Genomic DNA, 26,280 nt, shown 5'->3' with positions numbered 1-26,280 from the left:
TGCAGCTTTTCACACCATTGATCATCATCTCCTGCTTGCTGGACTGGAGAACGTTGTTGGAATAAAGGGAACAGCTCTCTCCCTGATCAGGTCTTATTTGACTGATCGCTATCAGTTTGTTGATGTAAATGGTGAGTACTCCACACTCTCTGAGGTAAAGTTTGGTGTTCTGCAAGGATCTGTATTAGGCCCACTGCTTCTGAAGTATCCTTCTGAATCCTTCTGAAATATTGCTAAAATTAGAAATATGATGTTGTTACAGGATGCAGAAAAACTGGTTGATGCTTTTGCCTCCACGCCTCCTAAGATCGAAAGGTGCAGGCTATTTGTTGGTACCTCAAATAATGAAGACTCCAGCAGGGGGCAGATGTTTCTCTTATAAACCCCACAGTTATGAAGCAACCTTCCAATCAGTGTTCGGGACTTAGACACAGTCTCAGTGTTCAAGTCGAGGCTGAACACACATTTATTTAGCGGAGTCTTTAGTCAGTAGGTGTTTGTGAGGTAAAGGAGCAGATCTGGAGGGATCATGGATATGGAGTGTTTGGTGAACTGGGATATTTGGATGCTGTCGTCTCCTCACTCTCACACGTTCACTCAGGTTTGTTGACGGTGGTGTGGTGGGTCGTCTCTTATCCCAGAGATCCTCATGTGTGTGTTTTCTTCTACTTCTCCCTTTTAGTTATGTTGCCATAGCGAGTCTTGCCGGAGTCCAAACTGCAAAGTGACATTAACTTTCATACAACAATAAAGACACATAATAATCCATATCCTTCACTTCCTGTCACCCTCTTCTCTCTCTCTCTCTCTCTTTCTCTCTCACTCTCTCTCGGTCGAGTTAAACACTGGGACTGAGGTTCCAGTGATCACTGTTCCTGCCCCTCCCCCCTTCGTGGATCTTCCCACTTTGTCCTGGTCTGGATAGTGTTCTCTTCAATTGGAGGCGACTCTGTGCAGCTTGGGACGGTTTCTCATCAACGCCTTAGGTGGTTCCATGAAATTACGGAGTAAGAACGGGAGCTTTGAAGATGAATTTGGACTGTAGTTAATGTTACAGTCAATCTTTTTATGTAAGCAACATTAATGGTATCAAGTACTCTTTCCTAATGTGTCATAGGTTTGGGGGAGGGGCCTTTATGTAGCAGAGCCATATAATTATGCATTGTATACATTTGGTTTGACTGTCACAACCATCGCCATACATGGTGCGTCATTTGATCATTTCTAAGCTTCTTGCCAAACAGATCAACAATCAATCAAGAGGTGAAGGTTACATCACAGTCCCCTCCCCCCTACACACACATTCTCTATATACCGTATATAATTATATATTGTATGTTTTGTATTATTAAATCAACACATTATATGACTAACACTATAACACACAAATTCAGATTGTCCAATATCAAAGACATTTTATTTTAATTGACAATTCAGTTGCACAAAAGTTACACAATGTATGTAAAGTTTCAATTCAAAGCATTTAAAATGTGATAAGTGTATAATGTGGGTTTAAGCAAGGTATTTGTAATTTACCCAGGATCAAAAGTTGGGCAACATATCAATTACAAATATAAGATATTTTATAGTTGTATGCAAAGTCTGTGTAGCCAAAGACTGCCTAAAATCTGGAATCCATACAAATCTAAATGTTGAGAGTTTTCCCCAGAGATGCTTCTCTAGGCCTATGTTGATTTTGTTTAGGGTTAAGCTCAGGTGACTAAAAGACTAATAGAGACTTAAGGTGATTTTAGATTGCTTTCACGGTGTATTATAAGGGATTATCCCTCTGTACGGTGAAGCGCAATCTTATAATTTTTACATAATTTATCAAGTATAGTTTCACAGATAATGTAGTATGTTTTGGATCAGGAGTCTATTCTTTCATATCCTACAATTTTCTTTTGATCATTAAAAAAAAAAAAAAGATAACTGCATTGACTAAATACTTATGGACCAGAGCGTACATCAGCATAATTAGAAAAGAAACTTATCCACGTGTTGCTATATTGTATTTTTGTATTGTATTGATGGTTTCTGTAATTGCATAATAACATGACAGCGGTGGTATTAAGAGGTGGATTAAGTCGGGTACGTCCCCACTGAAGACCCAGGTACCAAATGCATGGCCCACCACTGATTTTTATATATACATACTCAAGTTACATGATAGAACATATTGCACATTTGTTACTTAAATTGTTTGATAAGATGAATTCAAAGTTACAAAAGGTACATTCTTACATTGACCTTCTGATTAACCAGAACCAAACAGAATTCTAACTTCATTATCGATACATTCTGAATAAAAATCTGAATGAGTTTCACCTTATGTTCTTGTTTCTGTCCTGCATTATTTTTATGATTTCTAATTTTTATCATTTATCTTCTACATGTGAGACTGAAAAACTGCTCCAACCTGCAGAGAAGTGAAAATAAAGTGAAGAACCAGTCACACAAACAGACATTTACAATGAAACACTGGTCAACTCCCACTGCCCAAAACTCCTAATACAGTGTGTGAGTGTAGAAACTTTCATCAAATTTAAACAGTCAGCATTTCGTATGTGCATTATTTATAGTACACACATACTGTAAACTATAGAATATTATATTATTAAATAATTATTCATGAATACTATATATGTTGGTGATAGAGAGAGAGAAGGTAAAAAGGTAAATTAGTAACTCACTGGATTTTTTCCAGTTTATAGTGTGGATCCTTCAGTAGATCAGAGAGCAGCTTCACTCCTGTTTCTCCTGGTTTATTCCAGTACACATGCAGTTCTCTCAGGTGTGATGAAGGGTTTGACCTCAGAGCTGAGACCAGAGTAGCAAAACCTTCAACTGTAATACTGCAGCCCACCACCCTACACACACACACACACACTCCCTTTCGTCTAAAACAGCCACATGACAGAAATGCAGGATTTACAGTGCATTGTGATGATCTGACCTCAGTATCTCCAGTGTACAGTGTGGATTCTCCAGTCCAGCAGAGAGCAGCTTCACTCCTGAATCCTGCAGTTTATTCTCACTCAGGTTCAGGTCTCTCAGCCTGGAGGAGTTTGAACTGAGAACTGAGGACAGAATTCTACAGCTTTTCTCTGTAAGCATACACTGAGAAAGACTGGAAGAGAAACGATGACACTTCATTTTAGATTAGACTTTTGAGTTACTTGTCAGAGTACAATTACAGAGACTGTGAAATGCAATTAGTATTTTTAAATTAGGCGACAAAACAGAGAAAATATAAAACACTACTGTAGTATTTTACAAACAATTATATTGTTAAACAATTACAGGCTTGAGAGAAGAAAAAGGAATTCGCTTTGTGCAATCATCCATAAATTCTCATTTGAATTCAGATCAGGAGAATGGCCATGTAAATTATGGAGTTAATCTGGCTGTAAATTTGGATTGGTTTTCGTATTGAAGTGGTCATCTTCTTCCCAGAATCAGTTTTTTGGCTGATGAGGGTCCATATTTACTCAGAAACCATCAGAAATTGCTTTACTGTAAATATTATCATGCTGAATCCAGAGTTTACCCATATAAGAGTTACTGACATTTACACAACAAGTCACATTCATGAGCAATTTATCTGAGCACTTTCCATAACATAGAAAAAACCCAAATAAACATGATGAGACTCGCACTGAATCTCACTTCTCAACACAAACTTATTAAAATTAAATGATCCTGTTCACACCAATTTCAAAAACTAATCTTACCTGATGCTATTTTATAATTTCTTAAATTAAAAAAATTATAACCAGTGTAAAAGTGACCTTACTCCAGTATCTCCAGTGTACAGTGTGGATTCTCCAGTCCAGCACAGAGCAGCTTCACTCCTGAATCCTTCAGTTCATAATTGCAACTCAGGTCCAGTTCTCTCAGACTGGAGGATTTTGAGCGGAGAACTGAGGATAGAACTTTACAGCTTTCCTCTGTCAGATTACACCAACGCAGCCTGGGACAGAAATGATCATATATAAAACATCTCAAGCACAATAAATTAAATAATTCTTCTTATTTTGGCTTCTCCAATTAGGGGGCGCCACAGCGGATCATCTGTCTCCATACCACCATGTCCTCTACATCTGCGTCTTTCAAACTAACTACCTGCATGTATTTCCTCTCCACATCCATAAACCTCCTCCTTGGTCTTCCTCTTTTCCTCCTTCCTGGTGTCTCCATCCTCAGCATTCTCCTACAGATATACCCCATGTTTCTGCTTTGCACATGTCCAAACCATCTCAATCTCACTTCCCTCACCTTGTCTCTAAAACGTCCTACATGCGCTGTCCCTCTAATAAACTAATTTCTTATCCTGTCCATCATCGTCACTCCCAACGAAGACCTCAACATCTTCAGCTCTGCTACCTCCAGCTCCACCTCCTGTCTTTTACTCAATGCCACTGTCTCTAATCCATACAACATCTCAGGTCTCACCACAGTCCTATACACTTTCCCTTTCACTCTCACAGATACTCTTCTATCAAGTCAAGTTTATTTCTATTGCGCTTTTCACAACAGACATTGTCTCAAAGCAGCTTTACAGAATTTAACAGTGAAGGTGAATGGTGTATGTTTATCCCTAATGAGCAGCATGGAGACTGTGGTGAAGGAAAAACTCCCTTAGATGTTATGAGAAAGAAACCTTGAAAGGAACCAGACTCAAAAGCAGAACCTCATCCTCATTTGGGTGACATCAAGAGTGTGATTATAGTCTTTAAACACTACAGAACACTGGAGAGTGAGAACTAACATGAGTACTGGAGTGTGTGATTATGAGTGATGATCTTTCTACAGTCTTCTACAGTCATTTGTCTTTGATCTACACTTAAACTGGGAGAGTGCGTCTGAGCCCCGAACACTGTCAGGAAGACTATTCCAAAGTTTAGGAGCTAAATGTGAGAATGTTTTACCACCTTTAGTGGACTTTGCTATTCTAGGAACTACTAGAAGTCCAGAGTTTTGAGATCTGAAGGAGCGTGACGGATTGTAGCGTGTTAGAAGACTGGAGAGATACATGGAGATAAACCATTTTGTAAGTAAGAAGCAGTAGTTTTTTAGTGGATTTGAAACTTAAGTCAAGTTTATTTGTATAGCGCTTTTTACAACAAACATTGTCTCAAAGCAGCTTTACAGAAATCAACAGTCAAGGTGAATGGTGTGCATTTATCCCTGACAGGAAGCCAATGTAGGGACGATAAGATTGGGGTTATATGGTGATATTTTCTCAATCTTTTGAGAACTCTGACTGCTGCATTCTGGACTAACTGAAGCTTGTTTATTAATGATGCAGGACATCCACCTAGTAATGCATTACAGTAGTCCAGTCGGGAGGTCATGAACGCATGGACGAGCTTCTCTGCATCAGATATAGATAACATGTTTCTTAGCTTAGAAATATTTCTAAGGTGAAAGAAGCTGTTTTTTGTAACTTGATTGATATGATTTTTGAAAGACAAGTCGCTCTAAAATAACTCCCAGGTTTTTTAGCATTTAACTAGTGGTTACAGAACATCTGTCTAAATGCAGGTTGAGATGCTGGAGCTTCTGTGTACTAGTTTTTGGGCCGATGAGCAAAATCTCCACACGTCACTGCTGTCACACTGTCCTCATACATGTCCTGCACCACCCTCACATACTTCTCTGACACACTTGACTTCCTCATAAAATACCACAACTCCTCTCTCCACCCTGTCGTACGCTTTCTCTAAATCCACAAACACACAATGCAGCTCCTTCTGACCTTCTCTATACTTCTCCATCAACATCCTCAAAGCAAATAATGCGTCTGTGGTGCTCTTCCTCGGCATGAAACCATACTGCTGCTCACAGATGGTCACCTCTTCTCTCAGCCTGGCTTCTACTACTCTTTCCCAAAACTTCATGGTGTGACTGATCAACTTAATTCCCCTGTAGTTACTGCAGGTCTGCACATCTCCCTTATTCTTAAAGATCAGTACAATAAATTAAATAATTAGATAGATAGATAGATAGATAGATAGATAGATAGATAGATAGATAGATAGATAGATAGATAGATAGATAGATAGATAGATAGATATCGGTTGATGTTTGACATGAAATCTTAAAAGAAATGAACAGTCTATTTTTAAATGAACAGAATTATTATAGGAGGTTTGTTTTAACAGAAAGAGAAAGAACTAAAACCAACCAACAAGAATTCTGAGACCCACAGACCCAAATTATTTCTGTACCTTCAAGAAAGAACTCCTAATATCAACTCATTATGTGAAGAAAAGAAACCGGTCACTGTATCAGCCTCTTCCATTCAAATCTCTCCACCACCAAAGAGCTGTAAGAGGACCTCAGGGACAAGATTGTAGACCTGCAAAAGGCTGGAATCAGCTAAAAACACCACTAGCAAAAGATTGGTGAGAAAGAGACCACTGTTGGCACGATAATTCGAAAGTGGAAAAAATACAAGAGAAGTCAATCACCCTCGATCTGCAGCTCCATTTAAAATCTCACCTCATGGGCTGGAGATGAATATGAGAAAGGTGAGGATCAGCCCAGAATTACATGGGAGGAGCTTGTTAATGATCTCAAGGGAGCAGGACCACAGTCACCAAGAAAACCATTTGGTAACACACTGAGGTCCTTCTGCTCAAGAATGCACATGAACAGACAAATTACTCACTCTGCTTTTCTTGATGTTTCAATGACTGGCAGCAGCTTTTGAAGACATTCATCTGATAACTGGTATTTTTTAAAAATAAACAACTCTGGATTCTCTTCTGAGCTCAGCAACACGTACACCAGAGCAGACCACTGATCAGGAGAGAGTCTGACTTTATTAAAACACCAGTAACCTTCTTTGTTCAGGTAACGTTGTATTTCCTGTACTAGAGAATCATCATTCAGTTCATTCAGACAGTGGAACAGATTGATGGATTTCTCCGGAGATGGATTTTCTCTGATCTTCTCCTTGATGTACTCGACTGTTTCCTGTTTGCTGTGAGAGCTACTTCCTGTCTGGGGCAGTAGGTCTCGTAAGAGAGTCTGATTGGACTCCAGTGAGAGACCCAGAAGGAAGCGAAGGAACAGGTCCAGGTGTCCATTCTGACTCTGTAAGGTCTTGTCCACTGCACAACTCAGGAAATCAGACATGTTTGATTTGGTGAAAAGATCAGACAGATCAGTGGTTTGTTGTTCTGTTACATTTCTGCTGATGAAGGAGAGAAATGTGTATAAAGCAGCCAGAAACTCCTGAACACTCAGATGTACAAAGCTGAACACCTTCCCCAGGTGAAGCCCAAACTCCTCTCTGAAGATCTGAGTACACACTCCTGAGTACACTGACACTTCTCTGACATCAATGCCACACTCTCTCAGGTCTTCCTCATAGAAGATCAGGTTTCCTTTCTCCAGCTGTTGGAAAGCCAGTTTTCCCAGTGCCAGGATACTCTCTCTGGTCTGCTGAGGATCAGGGTCACATTTCTGATGGTACTTTTGGTCCTTGTGTTTGATCTGAAAGATCAGGAAGTGTGTGAACATTTGAGTCAGAGTCTTGGGGATCTCTCCACTCTCTGCTTCACCCAACATTCCCTCTAGAACAGTGGCTGAGATCCAGCAGAAGACTGGGATGTGACACATGATGTAGAGGCTTCTTGAAGACTTCATGTGTGTGATGATTTCATTGGCCAGGCTCTGATCACTGATCCTCTTCCTGAAGTACTCCTCTTTCTGAGGATCACTGAACCCTCGTACCTCTGTTACCTGGTCTACACACTCAGGAGGGATCTGATTGGCTGCTCCTGGTCGAGAGGTGATCCAGAGGAGAGCAGAGGGAAGCAGATTCCCCTTGATGAGGTTCGTCAGCAGCACATCCACTGAGGCTGATTCTGTCACATCCCACAATCTCTCATTGTTCTGGAAATTTAGAGGAAGTCGACACTCATCCAGACCATCAAAGATCAACACCACTTTATTCCTCTCACAGTCTATTAATCGTAATTCTTTTATTTCTGGGAAAAAGTGATGAAGAAGATCCATCAGACTGAGATGTTTCTGCTTCATCAGATTCAGCTCTCTAAAGGGAAGTGGAAACATGAAGGTGACGTCCTGATTTGCTTTTCCTTCAGCCCAGTCCAGAATGAACTTCTGCACAGAGACTGTTTTTCCAATTCCAGCAACTCCTTTAGTCAGCACACTTCTGATGGACTTGTCTTTAAAGAGATCATTACATTTGATGGGTGTCTCCTGTGTTGCTGGTCTCCTGGACACTGTCTCAATCTGTCTCACCTCATGTTGATTATTGATGTCTCCACTCCAACCCTCTGTGATGTAGAGGTCTGTGTAGATCTCATTCAGAAGTGCTGAGCTTCCATGCTGTGAGATTCCTTCAGTAATTCTTTACATTTCTCTCTCAGTTTGGATTTGAGTTTTCGCTGGTACACAGAGACGAGTTCTGATAAAAAGAAGAATAAAATGTAAACTCTCTGATCATCTCTGTGAGCTACTGATATTTTCATAGCTGTATATCATATGGAATGTCAGTACTGATGTGTTATTATATTGTGTTGATAAAAGCACATCATTATGATGAGATGTGTTTAATAAATGTACAGCAGTTTCCTTCCTCTGAAGATAAAGTGATGTTAGAACCCCATGAGCTCTTACTGTTCTGCAGTGTGTTAGCGAGATCTGTGTGCTTCATGTTCTTCAGGAAGTGCAGTGTGATCTTCAGCACTCCCTCTCTGACACTGCTCTGATCCTCCTCATCCTCCACCTCCCTCTCAGAGCATGCTGGGTAATCTGGACTCAGGAGCTTCTTATATCTCTTCAGTTCATTCTGTAGCAGAGTGATGACTTTGTGCTCCAGATCCTGGTTTAAAACAGAAGCAGAAAATACACTACACTCATATAAAACATAAAAATGTAACATGTGTTCATTACAGACATCCAGACAAACTGGTTTTAGACGAGAGCACAGACGAGTCACTGAGTATTTTTCTGTTTAAACTCATGTTCTCTCTTACTGCTGCTGATTTTGTTCCGTACACACACACACACACACACACACACACCTTGAATATGGCCTCTAAATGACTCTTCTCAGTGATCTTTGATTTCTTCTTCTGCAGTCTGTGAACAAATAAAACACTTGTTAAAAGTAGAATAAAGACTATAAATCATATTCATAACTACAAACACAAAGCAGTGAATACACACATATTACAGAGATGTTTGATTATGTGAGAGTGTGAGTGATAAAACACTGCACTCATACATTCAACTGTCCTCACCTCAGATCAGTAGTACAGTCTGTGTCTTTAAAGTATATTGGCTGATACATTGACTCATCACTCTTCATGGACACACAGCTGGGTTCAGGTGAGTCTGATCTCTTACCCTGAATCAGACTAAACACACACAACCACTGCATCATTATTACTGTTCTGCAGCAACACTGAATAATGAAACTGGAGTTAAAATCTGATGATGTTCTTATTAACACTGATCCCATTCTTTAACCTTCATACTTTATCCAGCTACAGGGACAACTTGGGGTTAGACGTGTTGCTCAGTAGCTTAATGTCACTAATCATCAGCTGGTTTTGAACATCTGGAGACAAAGCTGCTGAATTCAACTCTTCACTCGTCACTTTTCACAGATACACATCAGAGTCTGATCTGTTTAGTGTTGGTGAATGTGAGAACATTTCTATTTTTCACAGAGTCACAACCTTCACTCACCTCTCATCTTTCTTTATGTCCTGTTTCACAGAGTTGCTCATTCTGGAGGACATTTCTACTGCTACAGAGGAACCTGTACACCTACAGAGAGAGAGAGAGAGAGAGAGAGAGAGAGAGAGAGAGAGAGAGAGAGAGAGAGAGAGAGAGAGAGAGAGAGAGAGAGACTGCAGTTAAAATTCACCTGAACTGAACTTTATCTAGTGTAGAATCAGAACATTCACATATTATAGCTTTAGATTTACACTTACTGTGTTTTTCTCCTGGAAACCTTCAACTTCTTGTTTTTACATTCAACAAACTTTTGCTTTCACTCCAACTGGACAAACTGGTTTATTAAGGAGGAGGAGAAACACACCACACAAACCCACACACACACACACACACACACACACACACACACACACACACACACACACACACAGGCTTTTTATAAATGTATAGATATATATTTCATATATTTTTCATGTTTAATTCAATTCATGTTTATTTTTTTTTTTTTGCACTTTTAATAATGAACATTGTCTCAGACCAGCTTTACACTGATAATGTGGTGATAAAAATGAAGATGTTGTTTATAAGTGTAAGTTTGTCCCTGATGAACAAGTCGGTGGAGACTGTGGTAAAGGAAAAACTTCCCAAAATGCAGAAGGAAGAAACCTTGAGAGGAACCAGACTCAAGAGGGAACCTCATCCTCATCTGGGTGCCACCGAATGTCCATTTATTACAGATAAATGATGTTGAGGTGCAGTGATGGAGATAAGAAGCAAACTGTAGTCCTGAGTCAGTGTAGCAGACTGTTGATATTAACTTCAGTCCAAATCCATCCTCAAAGCTCCCATTCTTACTCCGGAATTTCATGGAACCACCCAAGGTGTTGATTAGAAACATCTCCAGCTGCACAGAGTGGCCTCCAATCGAAGAAAACACTATCCAGAGGCAGACCAGGACAAACTGGGAAGATCCGAGGAGAGAAGAGGGGCAGGAACAGTGGTCACTGGAACCGTCTCTAGGTTACATATGTAACCTTAGTTCCCTGAGGGAACGAGACGCTGCCTCACAACGCTTTGGGAATGCTTCTGAATCACGTGTGAAATCCGGCCAACAGCAAAGCACGACGTCACTGGCGGGGTGATTTCATGACCAGGAAGCTACAAAATGCACATGCAATGGAGCCAATGCTAGCTTCTGAAAATGAGAAGGGAAGCACGGCAGGGATGCAGGGAGATTCAGCATCTCGTTCCTAAGGGAACTAAGGTTACATACGTAAACTAGACACATCTTTCGGGAATTCGAGCTGCGTCTCAGCGCTTTTGGAATGAGTGTCCAATCATGCCAAACTGACCAGTCCTTGCCTAGTGTGTGAGGTCAGAAGAGCTGGGAGTGGCTCTAAAGTCAAGGTCATAGAACCTTTCAGCGGCATACGACCTCCTCATAGAGGGAGCTTTCAATTGGAGGATGATCTCTGCTACCTCAGTAGAGAGACCAGCTCCATAACTCTGGGTGGGCGTAAACCAGAGTACCCCTTGCTTGGGAGAGGAAATCTTTCCTGGAAAATATTCCCCAGGAGGTTCCTCGAGGAGGGACACTAGGTCTGTGAACCATGGTCTGCCTGGGCATCAAGGTGCCACCCGGAGAAGAGATTGACTCCTTCCTGGCAAACTCTCTCCAAAACTCCTGGGAGCAGCTTGATAGGAGGAAAGGCATACAAGCGTAGACTTGGCCATGTCTTTACCCTAGCGTCCAGCCCCAAGGGGGCTGGGTGAGTGAGGGAGAACCTAGAGGGGACAGTGCGATGTCTCCTGAGTCATGAACAGTCTGTGCTCTGTAAGACCTTTGCCATATTCGCTCCACCACCTCGTGGTGGATCTTTTATTCCCGGAGTATCTGCCCTTGCCTCAAAAGAGCGTCTGCTTTTCTATGGACTAGCATTGTGAACCCCCTGGTGGTCGATGTTAGAGACCACCGATGTGCTGTCCATATGGACCAGCACATGGCGATCCCTCAGGTCTGGGATGAGTGATTCAGTCTATGTGCCACGTGAGATGGAGCTTGTTCAACTGACCTTGGGCAGAACGGCCACTCGTGACCGCTCCCCACCCCGTGAGGGAGCATCCGTCGTTAGCATTACGCGACGACAAGGAACTCCCAGGACGGGGCCCTGAGACTGGAACGCAGGTTCTTTCTGTATATCTAAGGCTCGGAGGGCTCGCCGTGAGACCTTGATAGTAAGGAGTGGATTGCCCTTTCGGGAGAACCCTCTGTCTCTGTGTCACCACCGGAGGGGTCTTATGTGCAGGAGACCGAGTGGAATCACCCTGAAGGCTGCTGCCATGAGTCCCAGCAGCCTCTGGAGCTGCTTCACAGTGAGTGACTTACCTTCTTTCACTCTCTTGACTGTTATGAGAATAGCTTTGACCTGAACCCGAGACAGTTGTGCCCGCATAACGGTCGAGTCCCCCACCATGCCTGAGAAGGTAGTTCTCTGTACTGGAGAAAGCACACTCTTTTTGGTGTTTTAGTCTATACCCCAGTTCCTTCATATACATAGGCGAAAACGACATCTTGATGGCAGACTGGCCAAAAGCTCTGATCAAGCTAATATCAACGAATCGTCAAAATAGTTCTGAATGCGGATGTCCCAAAGCCTGGGCCCATCCGGAGGAGTACAGTTGGCTACGCTCTCCCTTTGTCTATGGGACGGGCCTGAACTGACTGCAATAAAGCTGATTTGCTCCTTCTCATTCATGTATTATTTCAAGTTTTGAAACTTATTGGTAATTGATTAGTGAATAACTAAATCCGATTTGAGTATTGAGCCGCTTAATTGTTATGTCTGCTCCGACATGAGCCTTGATTTCAGACGTAATTCTACACAACTACCTTATCAAACCTCATCGTCATCTGGGTGGCACCGAATGTCCATTTATTACAGATAAACGATGTTGAGGTACAGTGATTGTAATCAGATGCAAACTGTAGTCAGTGTAGCAGACTGTTGATATTAACTACAGTCCAAATCCATCTTCAAAGCTCCTGTGTTACTGTGTTTTATGGATCTCCAGGCTGTTAATGTGAAACCATTCCCAGTTGCACAGAGACGCCTCCAATCAAAGAGAACACCATCCAGAGGCAGAACGGGATGAAGCGGGCAGATCCGAGGAGAGGAGCAGGAACAGTGGTCACTCTTGTAACTCTATTTAACTCAGTTGATTCTGGAGTGTTGGTCTGTGCGTATTAGTTCTCTCAGGTGATTAATGAACTGTAGTTTCAGTCTTACTTGAGTTGTGAATTGTAGTCAGGGCTTACACACTTATATTGAAGGTACTCCGCTACAGACATTGTTGACATTGTTGAAGGTGACTCTCCTAAGGCCAGTAATGCTTAGTGTTTATTAGTACATATATTGTTCTTTTGTGTTCTTAAAATTCATACATTAATCTCAAATTGGCAGATCAGATGTGTTTTAAACCCATCTTTGTTGTCATCTCTTACAGACATAAACATGGTCACATTGCCATTAACCTCATCTACCCTCAAGAGTTATATTTATATTAAGTTTGTAATCTTGTGTACCAGTGTATATTTATTCATTGCTAGAGACTCAAAACACTTTTTTTATGTTGCTCTGAACAAGGACATCTGCTAAATGCCACAAATGTAGATGTAAATATAAAGTCATATTAAAATGAAAATCATGGTCAATGGTGTCAAAAGGTCCTAATCCCAACCCAGCACCAGCAAGGAGACAAAACCCTGATCAGAGGCCAACAGCAGGTAATTTACCACTTTAACCAGCGCTGTCTCTGTGCTATGATGAAGCTAAATAATAAATCCTGACTAATACATTTCATAAATGTTATTTCTCTGTAAATGTGAGCAGAACTGCTGTGCTACATTTTCTAGAATTTTGGAGATAAAGGGGAGGTTTTATATTATTATAGTTGGACAGTTGACAGGTGAAGGGGATTTTTTTTACTAGTGGTTTGATAACTGCCACCTTAAATAATTTAGTTACAAGGTTCAATACTATTGTAATTATCTTTTTAATGAAACATGTAAGTAATTACACAAGTATTTAGCAAAAGCGGGGTGGAGAAATGTCTCATGTCACTGTGTAGTGCATCAGCTGTATAAAGTCATGGACAAAATTGCTGGCACCCCTGAAATCTTTCCAGAAAATCAAGTATTTCTCACAGAAAAGTATTGCATTAACATGTTTTGCTATACACATGTTTATTCCCTTTGTGTGTATTTGAACAAAACAAAAAAAGGGAGGGAAAAAAGCTAATTTGACATAATGTCACACAAAACTCCAAAAATGGGCTGGACAAAATTATTGGCACCCTTAACTTTGGTTGGTAATATTTGGTTGCACACCATTTGGAAAAAATTACTGAAATCAGTCGCTTCCTATAACCATCAATATTGAAAAATTAAATTATGCATAATATTTTTACATAATTTATCAAGTAGAGTTTCACAGATAATGAAGTATGTTTTGGATCATGAGTCTGTTCTTTCTTTTTCTACACTCAGAGGCTGAGCGACAACCTCAGCGGGGGATCAGAGGCCGAGTGATGCCCTCGGCAGAGGACAGGAGCGAAGCGACGCCCTCAGCGGGAATCAGGCTGAGCGCAATGGCACCCCTTTGGGGAACCTTGGGACTGCGACATCGTTTTTGAAGGAAATGTGAAACGCGACGGTCCCTTCGGACGGGCTTGGGAGCGCTACTTCACTTCTAGAGAGTTCTTGGATTGCATCGTCGCCCACGGAGGAACTTTTGGCGCAACAGCATTTTCGTTGGGGCCTTGAGGAGCGGCGTCACGTCTAGAAGAAGTTTGAAATTCAACGTCGCCCTCAGAGAGACTTTGGAGCGCGACAGTTCTTTTGGGGGGATCTTGAAGCGCGACGGGGTCCTTGGAGCTTGACGGCGCTTGGGGAGAGACTTGGAGGCAAGACGTCTCCTTCGGAGGGACTTGGAGGTGAGACATTGCCTTCGGAGGGACTTGGACATCCCTTTTGTGGCCCTGGAGTGGAGCGGCGCACTCGGCGGAACACTCAAGCAGAGTGGCACCCTCGGCAAAACACTGGAGTAGAGCGGCAACTTGGGAGCACAACGGCACTTATGGGTGATCTGAAAGTGCGACAGCGTCCTTGGAGTGACTTGGAAGCTTGCTGGTGCTTGCGGAGAGACTTGGTGGCGAGACATTGCCTTCGGAGTGCCTCGGAGGCGAGACGTTGCCTTCGGAGGGACTTGGAGGCGAGACGTTGCATTCAGAGGGACTTGGAGGCAAGCTTTTCGTGGTCTGGCAGCGGTCTGATGTCCTCTTCGTGGCCCTGGAGTGGAGCGACGCACTCGGCAGAACACTCGAGCAGAGCGGCGCCCTCAGCGGAACACTGAAGCGGAGCGGCATCCTCGGCGGAACGCTGAAGTGGAACGTCTTGCTCAGAGGAAAGCTGGAGCAGAGAGAAGCGCTCAGAGGAACACTGGAGCAGACTGATCAAACTGCATTATTCACCAGAGATTAACGGATACAAATAACATAACAGGTGAACATCAAACACACGTGCACACACTTTTTTTTTTATTAAAGTATAAATATATATTTTATATATTGTTTGTGTGTGTGTGTATATACAGTGGTGTGAAAAAGTGTTTGCCCCTTCATGATTTCTTATTTATTTGCATGGTTGTCACACTTTGTTTTAGATCATCAAACTAATTTAAATATTTATAAAAGATAACACAAGTGAACAAAACATGCAGTTGTTAAATTAACATTTTTATTGAGAAAACAAAATCCAAAACTACATGGCTCTCTGTGAAAAAGTGTTTGCCCCCCTGTTAAAACTGTGGTTTATCACACCTGAGTTCAATCTCTCTCGCCACACCCAGGCCTGATTACTGCCACACCTTCACCATTAAAGAAATCTCTTAAATAGGACCTGTGAAGTGTGTGAAGTGAAGTAGACCAAAAGATCCTCAAAAGCTAGACATCATGCTGAGGTCCAAATAAATTCAGAAACAAATGAGAAAAAAAGAAATTGAGATCTATCAGTCTGGAAAAGGTTCTAAAGTTGTCTCTAAAGCTTTTGGGGCTCCAGAGAACCACAGTGAGAGCCATTATTCACAAATGGCAAAAACATAGAACAAAAAATGGAACATGGAACCAAAATTACCCCAAAAGCACCGCAACGACTCATCCAAGAGGTCACAAAAGACCCCACAACAACATCCAAAGAACTGCAGCCCTCACTTGCCTCAGTTAAGGTCAGTGTTCATGACTCCACCATGAAAAAGAGACTAAGCAAAAATGGGTTCCAAGATCAAAACCACTGCTGAGCAAAACGAACATAAAGGCTCGTCTCAGTTTTGCCAGAAAACATCTTGATGATCCTCAAGACTTTTGGGAAAATACTCTGTGGACTGACTAAACACAAGTTTTTTTTTTTTTGGAAGGTGTGTACCATTACATCTGGTGTAAAAGTAACACTGCGTTTCAGAAAAAGAACATCATACTAACAGTAAAATATGGTGGTGGTAGTGTGATGTTCTGGGGATGTTTTGCTGATTCAGGACCTGAAAGACTTGCTGTGATAAATGGAACCATTAATTCTGCTGTTTACCAAAAAATCCTGAAGGAGAATGTCCATCCATCTGTTCGTGACCACAAGCTGAAGGGAACTTGGGTTCTGATCCAAAACACATCAGCAAGTCCACCTCTGAATGGCTGAAGAAAAACAGAATGAAGACTTTGGAGTGGCCTAGTCAAAGTCCTGACCTGAATGTTATTGAGATGTTGTGGCATGACCTTAAAAATGGGGTTCATGCTGGAAAACCCTACAATGTGGCTGAATTACAACAATTCAGATGAGTGGAGTAAAATTCCTCCACAGCGCAGTCACAGACTCAAATAATAAATATCTCAATAATAAAAACCTTCATTTAAAAGCTATTTTAAAAAACCTCATTTAAACAATTTATAATATTCATATTACAATGTTTTTATAACTTATAATGGCAAAATTACAGCACAAAGTCATTAACACATTCATACACACTTATATCAACAACCCCCAACACACACACACACACACACACACACACACACACACACACACACACACACACACACACAAAACGGTATAAACAAAGAAATAAAATACACAATCTCCACCAATCACATCTTTATCTCTCTCTCTCTCTCTCTCTCTCTCTCTCTCTCTCTCTCTCTCTCTCTCTCTCTCTCTCTCTCTCTCACACACACGCACACACACACAAACTGCTGGACAAATTTTCATATGTACATATATTTTTTTTTAACTGGTTTGACCAGAAAAAACATGTCAGTAGGTGGAGTCAAGAAAACACAGACACAGGCCAAGTGCATGCTAATACATTTTCACTGGAAAACACATTTTTCTCTGTGTTTTGGCCTTTTGTCCATGCTGAGACAGCATTTTTAAAGGAGGAAAATGTAGTGAATAAATTCACAAAAAAATGGTTTTAAAAACAATGATGCATTTTGAAGTCATGTGATCCAGTCATGTGTGTTTACAGCAGTTGTTTTGGCCGCTCTCCATTTTAACAGCATGTTAAAGATTAAAGTCTGTTTGTACATACTCCAGATTAGTCAGAGAAGACAGTGAGTGAAAGGATCCAAATGCAGGATGCAACAGGGGAAAGGTGAAAACAGTTTTTATTCTGTTAGCATTCGGCACAAATTTCTCGACTCGCCGCTGAAATGCCCTACATAACTTTAAATGTTAACAGTTCGTGATAAAAATGCGCTACATACACAACTGAAATATCTTTAACAACTAGACACTTTGAGCTTTTTAAATTGATATTGCTCAAAAGATAAGTTATAGAAAGTTATATTTCCTGAATTGAAAATGTTTTCTTCATATTTAATCACATGAAATCAGTCCTGGAGCAATCCAGAAAAGTACTGGCTTGAAAGCCACATGTCTCATGAGTTCATATTTTAAATTGAATGAAGATTTTAACGAAAAATAAGATTCCTACAAACATTTATCTGAGACTATGTCTGATCCTTTTCTCCCTCCCCCTGTTCTAGAGACACCTGCTAAACTCAGGTGATCATTCATACTCTATTCATACAGTCTGCATATTAATGACCTGCTGACCAGTAAAGCACAGCCTTTAATGTAGAACCATTTTCTTCTACATGTTTGGATATTGATATTGAGTTAACATTCATATTGATGGTCAGGTAGCCAGACACACTCTTGTTTTACAGTTATGACCATTTATATTGATGTGCGGCGATTCCAATCTCAACAATACACACACACACACACACACACACACACACACACACACACACACACACACACACACACACTCTTATTTTTTGTGTTCAATCATTTCTCTTATAAAAACAAACAGGCAGTAAAAGCTATAAAATCATATAAACTGTAAAGAGAGATTTATTGTAATTTACAGATGTAAAATAGCATCTCCATGTAGATCTCCAAGTCTCTGTTACTCCGCCCCCAAGAATATTTTTCTCATCGCTGCTTTGTGCAAAAAACTTATTTTGATTGTCCATTTTTTCTTTTTTTTGTAAACAAAGTCCAGTTAGCACGAGCTATAAACAGCTGTTTGTGCTGAACTGAGATCTGCGTCACTTCCTGGTTCATCACAGCACGTGCTGCTTCAACCAGTACGAGTTTATAAAGAATTATAACTAAGACTCACACACGTGGGGAATAAAATCCTCCCATATATCGTTAGAATCCTGCACTTATTGGCTACATTTTCCATTAATCATTTTGTTTCCATAATGCTACTGGCTGGGAAATAAAAGGTTTGAAATTATAGGTTGTGCAGAATAAAAACAGCACAACACCTACCTATAGAGTGTAGACTCAATCCCGATATTCCGCCTGGTTTTTATATTTATTTATTTTGTGGTCTCAAGCGTTTTGTAAAATTATATTCTACCAGTCATAGTTGTTTTTTATTTAACCAGCAAGATGTTTTTTATGCGAAAGTTATTCTGAAATATATAAACACAAACACCAGCCGAAGTTCTCTGACGTAAACAAAAGAATAAACATCTAAATGACAACACTATGTTTGTTTGGAGCAGAAATGCTTTACAGCATGTTGTTCACTGGACCCTTATCCTTCCTAATTAGCAGCAGTGGATGTGTTTGTGACTCGTTATTACAATAATAATGTAAGTAGTGCAGTTTTTATGCATGTTGTTGTTGTGTACTGCTCACACACATTCAGCAAATACATTCATTATATGTTTTCCATTGACTAAAATCGCTGCTTGAGACTTAGAGCTTTAGAATGATGTATAGTTAGTCATGGTTACTCTTCTCCCTATTTATTTAATCTATTGCTAAACATTAACACCTGAGAACACTGGGATATCGGTTGCGCAAACCTGATGACTAAGAGGTTTTTAACAAATGACTCTCCAGATCTAAGGCCAGGGAACAGACAAGCAGGCTAAATTGTCTAGGCTAAACGAGTCCTCTCTTAGGGTCCACCATATTGAGAGTGTGTCTGTACCAAGAAGGTTTGTTTAAGTAACAACAATAAAATAGATGAGACGGCCAGCACAACCAGCACCTCTGATCTGAAAATAGGAATGTTAGATCTCTTATGTCAAAGTACTTATTAAATTGTAATTATTACTGATCAGAAGTTTTAAGGAAGCTAGTATTCCTGGTTATAGTTATATATACCAGCCCTCTCTAAATAGCAGAGGATGCAGTTTTGCAGTTGTTTATAATAATAATCAAAGCGTTTGTAGCATCTGCGTAGGATCATTTGCTGATTAGTTGTATCTCATGTCCCAGACACCCCTTTAAACCTTAACATCTGCATATAAACTACAGACTGGGTCTCAACATCTACAGTTATATTGGTGGGTTTTACATCTAAGTATCATCCCTCAATGACACAAAGGTAAAATACAGTCTCTGGTCTCACCAGGTAACTTCAAGGAGATTCCACTGATAACTTCACACCCAGGCTCCAGTATGTACACACACACACACACACACACACACACACACACACACACACACATTATTTAGGCAATAATAAAGTGTTCCAAAATCTGTATGATATATGCATGTGTTGTATGCCCCCCCTTATCATATTATCCAGCTACAACTCTGTATTGACATAGTTCTCTATCAAGGCTTATGTCCAGCTGTATCAGTGTATCTCTGCTTTAATGCTGTATTCTTCTTTCATCCTTTATATCAAAATGATCTGCTCTCTATATCTTAAATGATAGTGTATGCTGTATAGTTGTGAAGTGTACCGTACTGCTTTTAATACACTTTGAATAAAACATCATCAATTCTCCAGACCAGCCATAAACATGAACTCTAAAAACTACATGCCTTGTATTGGCACTTCCACCAATGATGGGTGTGGCTAGGGGACCTTTAAATGTCCTGAACACCCACCAATTGTGGCTCAAACCCTCCTTTGAGACGGGACACAAACACTTTGAGACAGATCTTCCCGGCAGCTATACCTCCAAGGACATCGCCCAAGAACCTCCACCTAACAGTCATTAACAATCCCCTTAGTTTTTTTCTAGAATGAATAAGTTTGTGCTTTATAAGTGTAAGTGTTTGCCAGATGAACAAGCCAGTGATGAATATGGTGAAGGAAAAACTCCCTGAGATACAGAAGGAAGAAACCTTTAGAGGAGCCAGACTCAAGAGGGAACCTCATCCTCATCTGGGTGCCACCAAATGTCCATTTATTGAAGATAAACAATGCTGAGGTGCAGTGATGGAGATCAGAAGCAAACTGTAGTCCTGAGTCAGACTGTTTACATTAACCACACAAATCCATTCTCAAATCTCCCGTTTCTACTCCAGAATCTCACGGAACCCCAGAGCATTGATAAGAAACCGTGCACAGAGTCGCCTCCAATTGAAGAGAATACTTTCCAGAGCTAGGCCATGAGGAAGTGTGAAGATCTGAGGAAGGGAGAGTGGTCACTGGAACCTCAAAAGCATGTTTAACTCAACAGAGAGAGAGAGAGAGAGAGAGAGAGAGAGAGAGAGAGAGAGAAAGATAGGTGACAGGATTTTAACAGCTGCCCTCCAACACACGAAGCAGGAAATGTCCTGGACCTGGTTTTCACCCACTCTACCCCAAGCTACAGACATATTTCTGATCATCACCTGGTTTCCTTTACAATCACTTTTCCTATCCTACCTCTTTCTTATCCTCCTAACCTTCATTCCATCTCTCCCTCCTCTGTGGCATCCTGTTTTCTTTCATCTCTTCCTGATCCTGACTCCTTTTCCTCTCTACCTTTGGACTTCACACCTGACTCCTTCCTCTCCACTGTTCAACCATGGACCTCCTCTGCCCCTTGACTACAAAACCCGAGAGACTTCTTGTCCCACACCCTGGCTGTCAGAAATCTTGCACATCAATTCGCAAGAACTCCGATCAGCAGAGAGGAAGTGGAGAAAATCACAACTTGGTGCAGACCTCACATCGTACAGTGCACTCCTGACTGAATTTCTCTACAACGAAAAATTACATCGTACACAATATTTTTTGTTTCAAATATTAATTACCTTAATTATTGAAAATAATTGAATTGAAAATATCAGCAATTTCATTCATTTAACACAACAAAAAAGCTTTGTTTCATATTATTGTTGATTTTTTTTATATGAACAGTAAAAGACGCACACACATTTAATTGAATTCTTTTATACATTTATGCTGATATATGCTACAATCTCAACATCAGTAGGATGTAGGACTTTAAATATATGAAGGGTGATTTAGTTATAACTAATATAAAACACTTTAGGAACAAATCATATTATATACAATTTAAACATATAACATTAAATGTTTTGCAGAATTTTAATGGGACAAACACAAGAACCAGTGAGCTACACTTTCACACACATACGACAATTTTAGCCTCATTAATCACAAGAAAGCCTAACTTTACACAAGAGTGAAGATGGAAGGAAAACCATAAGGTGCCTCTACACCTTTAGAGCCTGGCCTCCTAAAACACTAAATACACTTCGGTTATATTGCAGCTGCAGTAAATGATTGCACATTATATAAAAATACACTTTTTTAAATATTGTCTGTAAACATGAAAAGGTAGGAAAAAGTTTGAAAAGGTACATTCTTACAGACACCATCTGATTAACCAGAATATCTATAAATGACAAAATAGTCATTAGAACTTCAGTTCTCTCAGATGTTATTATTTGTGCTTCATTATGTTAATCTTCATCAGTGATATATTTTTTCAGTGTGAGACTGAAAAACTGCTCCAACCTGCAGAGGAGAAACACACGGGCAAGAATCAGCTACACAATCAGACATTTATAGTGAAACACTGGTAAACTCCACTGCCCCAAAACACATCATAGTGTGTGTGTGTGTGTGTGTGTGTGTGTGTGTGTGTGTGTGTGTGTGTGTAGAAACTTCCATCTAAATTAAACAGTCAGCATTTCCTGTGTTCACTATTATTAGTACAAATACACACATTATACTGTTAACTAATGGATTAGTATATTATTAATTAATTATAATAAATTTTTTCTGTCACAATAAAAACTGTAATTGGTGTGTGTGTGTGTGTGTGTGTGTGTGTGTGTGTGTGTGTGAGAGAGAGAGAAAGAGAGAGAGAGAGAGAGAGAGAGAGAAATACTAGTAAATGAGTAACTCACTGGATTTTCTCCAGTGTACAGTGTGGACTCTTCAGAAAGTCATAAAGCAGCTTCACTCCTGTTTCTCCTGGTTTATTCCAGTACACATGCAGTTCTCTCAGGTGTGATGAAGGGTTTGACCTCAGAGCTGAGACCAGAGTAGCAAAACCTTCAACTGTAATACTGCAGCCCACCACCCTACACACACACACACACACACACACACACACACACACACACACACACACACTCACATTAAATATTTCATTGAAATCAGTCATATGACAGAAGTGCAATATTTACATTTGATGAAATATTGATATGTAATGATATAGTTATAATGTATTTTACTGCAGTATCTCCAGTGTACAGTGTGGATTCTCCAGTCCAGCAGAGAGCAGCTTCACTCCTGAATCCTGCAGCTTATTGTAACTCAGGTTCAGGTCTCTCAGTCTGGAGGAGTTTGAACTGAGAACTGAGGACAGAATTCTACAGCTTTCACCTGTAAGCATGCACTCACGCAAACTGGGAGAGAAATCACAATATATTAGATAAGTATAGATATATAGATAGATCCCAGATGGAAATTCACATATTACTGCAGCACAGAGTAAATAGTATACTAAAGCTAAAGTCACATTACAGGGAGTGCAGAATTATTAGGCAAATGAGTATTTTGACCACATCATCCTCGTTATGCATGTTGTCTTACTCCAAGCTGTATAGGCTGGAAAGCCTACTACCAATTAAGCATATTAGGTGATGTGCATCTCTGTAATGAGAAGGGGTGTGGTCTAATGACATCAACACCCTATATCAGGTGTGCATAATTATTAGGCAACTTCCTTTCCTTTGGCAAAATGGGTCAAAAGAAGGACTTGACAGGCTCAGAAAAGTCAAAAATAGTGAGATATATTGCAGAGGGATGCAGCAGTCTTAAAATAGCCAAGCTTCTGAAGCGTGATCATCGAACAATCAAGCGTTTCATTCAAAATAGTCAACAGGGTCGCAAGAAGCGTGTGGAAAACCAAGGCGCAAAATAACTGCCCGTGAACTGAGAAAAGTCAAGCGTGCAGCCGCCAAGATGCCATTTGCCACCAGTTTGGCCATATTTCAGAGCTGCAACATCACTGGAGTGCCCAAAAGCACAAGGTGTGCAATACTCAGAGACATGGCCAAGGTAAGAAAGGCAGAAAGTCGACCACCACTGAACAAGACACACAAGCTGAAACGTCAAGGCTGGGCCAAGAAATATCTCAAGACTGATTTTTCTAAGGTTTTATGGACTGATGAAATGAGAGTGAGTCTTGATGGGCCAGATGGATGGGCCCGTGGCTGGATTGGTAAAGGGCAGAGAGCTCCAGTCCGACTCAGACGCCAGCAAGGTGGAGGTGGAGTACTGGTTTGGGCTGGTATCATCAAAGATGAGCTTGTGGGGCCTTTTCGGGTTGAGGATGGAGTCAAGCTGAACTCCCAGTCCTACTGCCAGTTTCTGGAAGACACCTTCTTCAAGCAGTGGTACAGGAAGAAGTCTGCATCCTTCAAGAAAACATGATTTTCATGCAGGACAATGCTCCATCACACACGTCCAAGTACTCCACAGCGTGGCTGGCAAGAAAGGGTATAAAAGAAGAAAATCTAATGATATGGCCTCCTTGTTCACCTGATCTGAACCCCATTGAGAACCTGTGGTCCATCATCAAATGTGCGATTTACAAGGAGGGAAAACAGTACACCTCTCTGAACAGTGTCTGGGAGGCTGTGGTTGCTGCTGCACGCAATGTTGATGGTGAACAGATCAAAACACTGACAGAATCCATGGATGGCAGGCTTTTGAGTGTCCTTGCAAAGAAAGGTGGCTATATTGGTCACTGATTTGTTTTTGTTTGGTTTTGAATGTCAGAAATGTATATTTGTGAATGTTGAGATGTTATATTGGTTTCACTGGTAAAAATAAATAATTGAAATGGGTATAAATTTGTTTTTTGTTAAGTTGCCTAATAATTATGCACAGTAATAGTCACCTGCACACAGATATCCCCTAAAATAGCTAAAACTAAAACTACTTCCAAAAATATTCAGCTTTGATATTAATGAGTTTTTTGTGTTCATTGAGAACATGGTTGTTGTTCAAATTAAATCCTCAAATAAAATTAATCCTCAAAAATACAACTTGCCTAATAATTCTGCACTCCCTGTATAGATGAAAGTTACTCAGAGAATAAATCTACCGTATGTAATGAATTGTTTGGTCTTGTTTTTGGTGACTTTGGAAACAATGATGGTAGTGATGAGAATGAGGGACTGGGAGGGATAATGTGTGCATGGTTGTGTTGTGCTGAATCAATTGAAGAACAAATTCAGTTCGTTATTGCTTTTTAGGCTGCCCTCCACAGGCTGCTGTTTTCCCCTTAACCTGCTCCATTGATCTGCTCCATTCCAGCACACACCTCCATAGCATTGTTCTGTTGAAGTCTACCCTCCAGCTTCCTTCTGCAGGCTCTTTCCTCTCACTCAGTCTCATTTAGTCTCACATTCAGCTCTTTCTGCATACCTCTCAATTCTCATTTGTCCTTTTGTCTGTAAGACTATGTAGACCTTTTAGAACCTGAATGTATGTATATCTCAGCTTTTCCTTGTTTTATTTTTATTTCCAAATAAGAAATAGTTCTCTGAAAGATACCTATATACCTCCCAGTTTTCTGACTTAAACACAATAATGTGTGCCTGTGTTTCTTCCCTGATATCAGCCGGACACCAGGGGGCATTGTAGATTTTATTGGAGAACTCAAGATTTGATTTTAGTTTGGGCTGGATAAAAATCTAATAGTAACATTAAGGATACTAAATGATATGTTTCTCTTTCCCTGTCACCCATTTACTTAAAATTAAGAACCATGAAGATGGACTTGACTGTAATGATTATTTTTAGTGTGCTACAATGGCTCAGGACTACAATCACCATGAATAGTTTAACACTCACGTCTCCATTAGTTGAAAGCTGATAACCTCAACAATGATGGAACTTTAATGAATGGACTTTTGGTGAAAGAGCAGGAGAACAGGAGGAGAATAGAATCTATTGACTTGACTACTCCACCCTCTCCACCCCATTGAGCTTGCTCCACCCTCTTCCTATCCCATGATAACTCTTGTTAAACCTCATGGTAGACTTCATTATAGGATTCCCACAATCCAAAAGAAATACCACAATCTTGCAAACACATTCTCCAAGGTATGCAATTTCATTCCTCTGCCCAAGCTACTCACTGCCATGGAAAAGCCAATTTAGTCATTAACCATGTTTTCTGAGGGTTTTTTCTTTTGTAAATATTTTGGACGTCATTAAATATTGATATAATATTTACAAAAAAAACCTCTTACAAAAGACACTTACTTCAGTATCTCCAGTGTACAGTGTGGATTCTTAAGTCCAGCAGTGAGCAGCTTCACTCCTGAATCCTTTAGTTTGTAATTGCAACTCAAGTCCAGTTCTCTCAGACTTGAAGCTTTTGAGTTGAGAACTGAGCACAGAACCCTACAGCTTTCCTCTGTGAGATCACACTGACACAGGCTGCAAAAAGATATGATTATAATAAGTCACCCCAGGCTGCTCATCAGGGATAAATACACATCATTCCTAAATTCTGCAAAGCTGCTTTGAGACAATTCCATTGTGAAAAATGCTATTGGAAAAAACTTGAACTTGACTTAATCAGACCACTGACACCCAAAAATAGAATAAATTTTTTGTAATTCAAAAAATGTTAATTCACATTTCCATTCACGTTATATTTAACAGCATTAGGAATGTCAATTTTAGCTTTAGCAAAAGTTTA

At 40.4% G+C, this 26,280-nt stretch overlaps 2 protein-coding genes across 6 annotated transcripts in view; both read right to left on the bottom strand.

Annotated features, from left to right (window-relative positions):
* Window positions 1-1,415: 1,415 nt before the first annotated feature.
* LOC124385135 (NLR family CARD domain-containing protein 3-like) overlaps window positions 1,416-26,280 on the bottom strand; it is a 35,307-nt gene continuing 10,442 nt past the window's right edge. Inside the window, 10 exon segments of the mRNA XM_046848284.1 lie at window positions 1,416-2,419; window positions 2,694-2,870; window positions 2,957-3,130; window positions 3,797-3,973; window positions 6,677-8,390; window positions 8,393-8,446; window positions 8,659-8,863; window positions 9,066-9,123; window positions 9,285-9,401; window positions 9,736-9,816. Coding sequence (XP_046704240.1) covers window positions 2,383-2,419; window positions 2,694-2,870; window positions 2,957-3,130; window positions 3,797-3,973; window positions 6,677-8,390; window positions 8,393-8,446; window positions 8,659-8,863; window positions 9,066-9,123; window positions 9,285-9,401; window positions 9,736-9,788 — 2,766 coding nt within the window. The 5' untranslated portion in view covers window positions 9,789-9,816 and the 3' untranslated portion in view covers window positions 1,416-2,382.
* LOC124385132 (NLR family CARD domain-containing protein 3-like) overlaps window positions 21,456-26,280 on the bottom strand; it is a 987,530-nt gene continuing 982,705 nt past the window's right edge. For 2 of the 5 annotated variants that reach the window (XM_046848278.1, XM_046848277.1), the window contains exons 8-11: window positions 25,839-26,015; window positions 22,793-22,966; window positions 22,463-22,639; window positions 21,458-22,067 (exon numbers count right to left, since the gene is read on the bottom strand). In XM_046848278.1, coding sequence (XP_046704234.1) covers window positions 22,013-22,067; window positions 22,463-22,639; window positions 22,793-22,966; window positions 25,839-26,015 — 583 coding nt within the window. In that variant the 3' untranslated portion in view covers window positions 21,458-22,012. Of the gene's footprint in view, window positions 22,068-22,462; window positions 22,640-22,792; window positions 22,967-25,838; window positions 26,016-26,280 lie in introns of all 5 variants that reach the window. The other 3 variants (XM_046848276.1, XM_046848280.1, XM_046848279.1) reach the window with 3 other exon arrangements.

The sequence above is a fragment of the Silurus meridionalis genome, chromosome 4, assembly GCF_014805685.1.
Source record: "Silurus meridionalis isolate SWU-2019-XX chromosome 4, ASM1480568v1, whole genome shotgun sequence".
NCBI classification, from domain to species: Eukaryota; Metazoa; Chordata; class Actinopteri; order Siluriformes; family Siluridae; genus Silurus; species Silurus meridionalis.
This window is presented reverse-complemented; position numbering and strand designations above follow the sequence as displayed.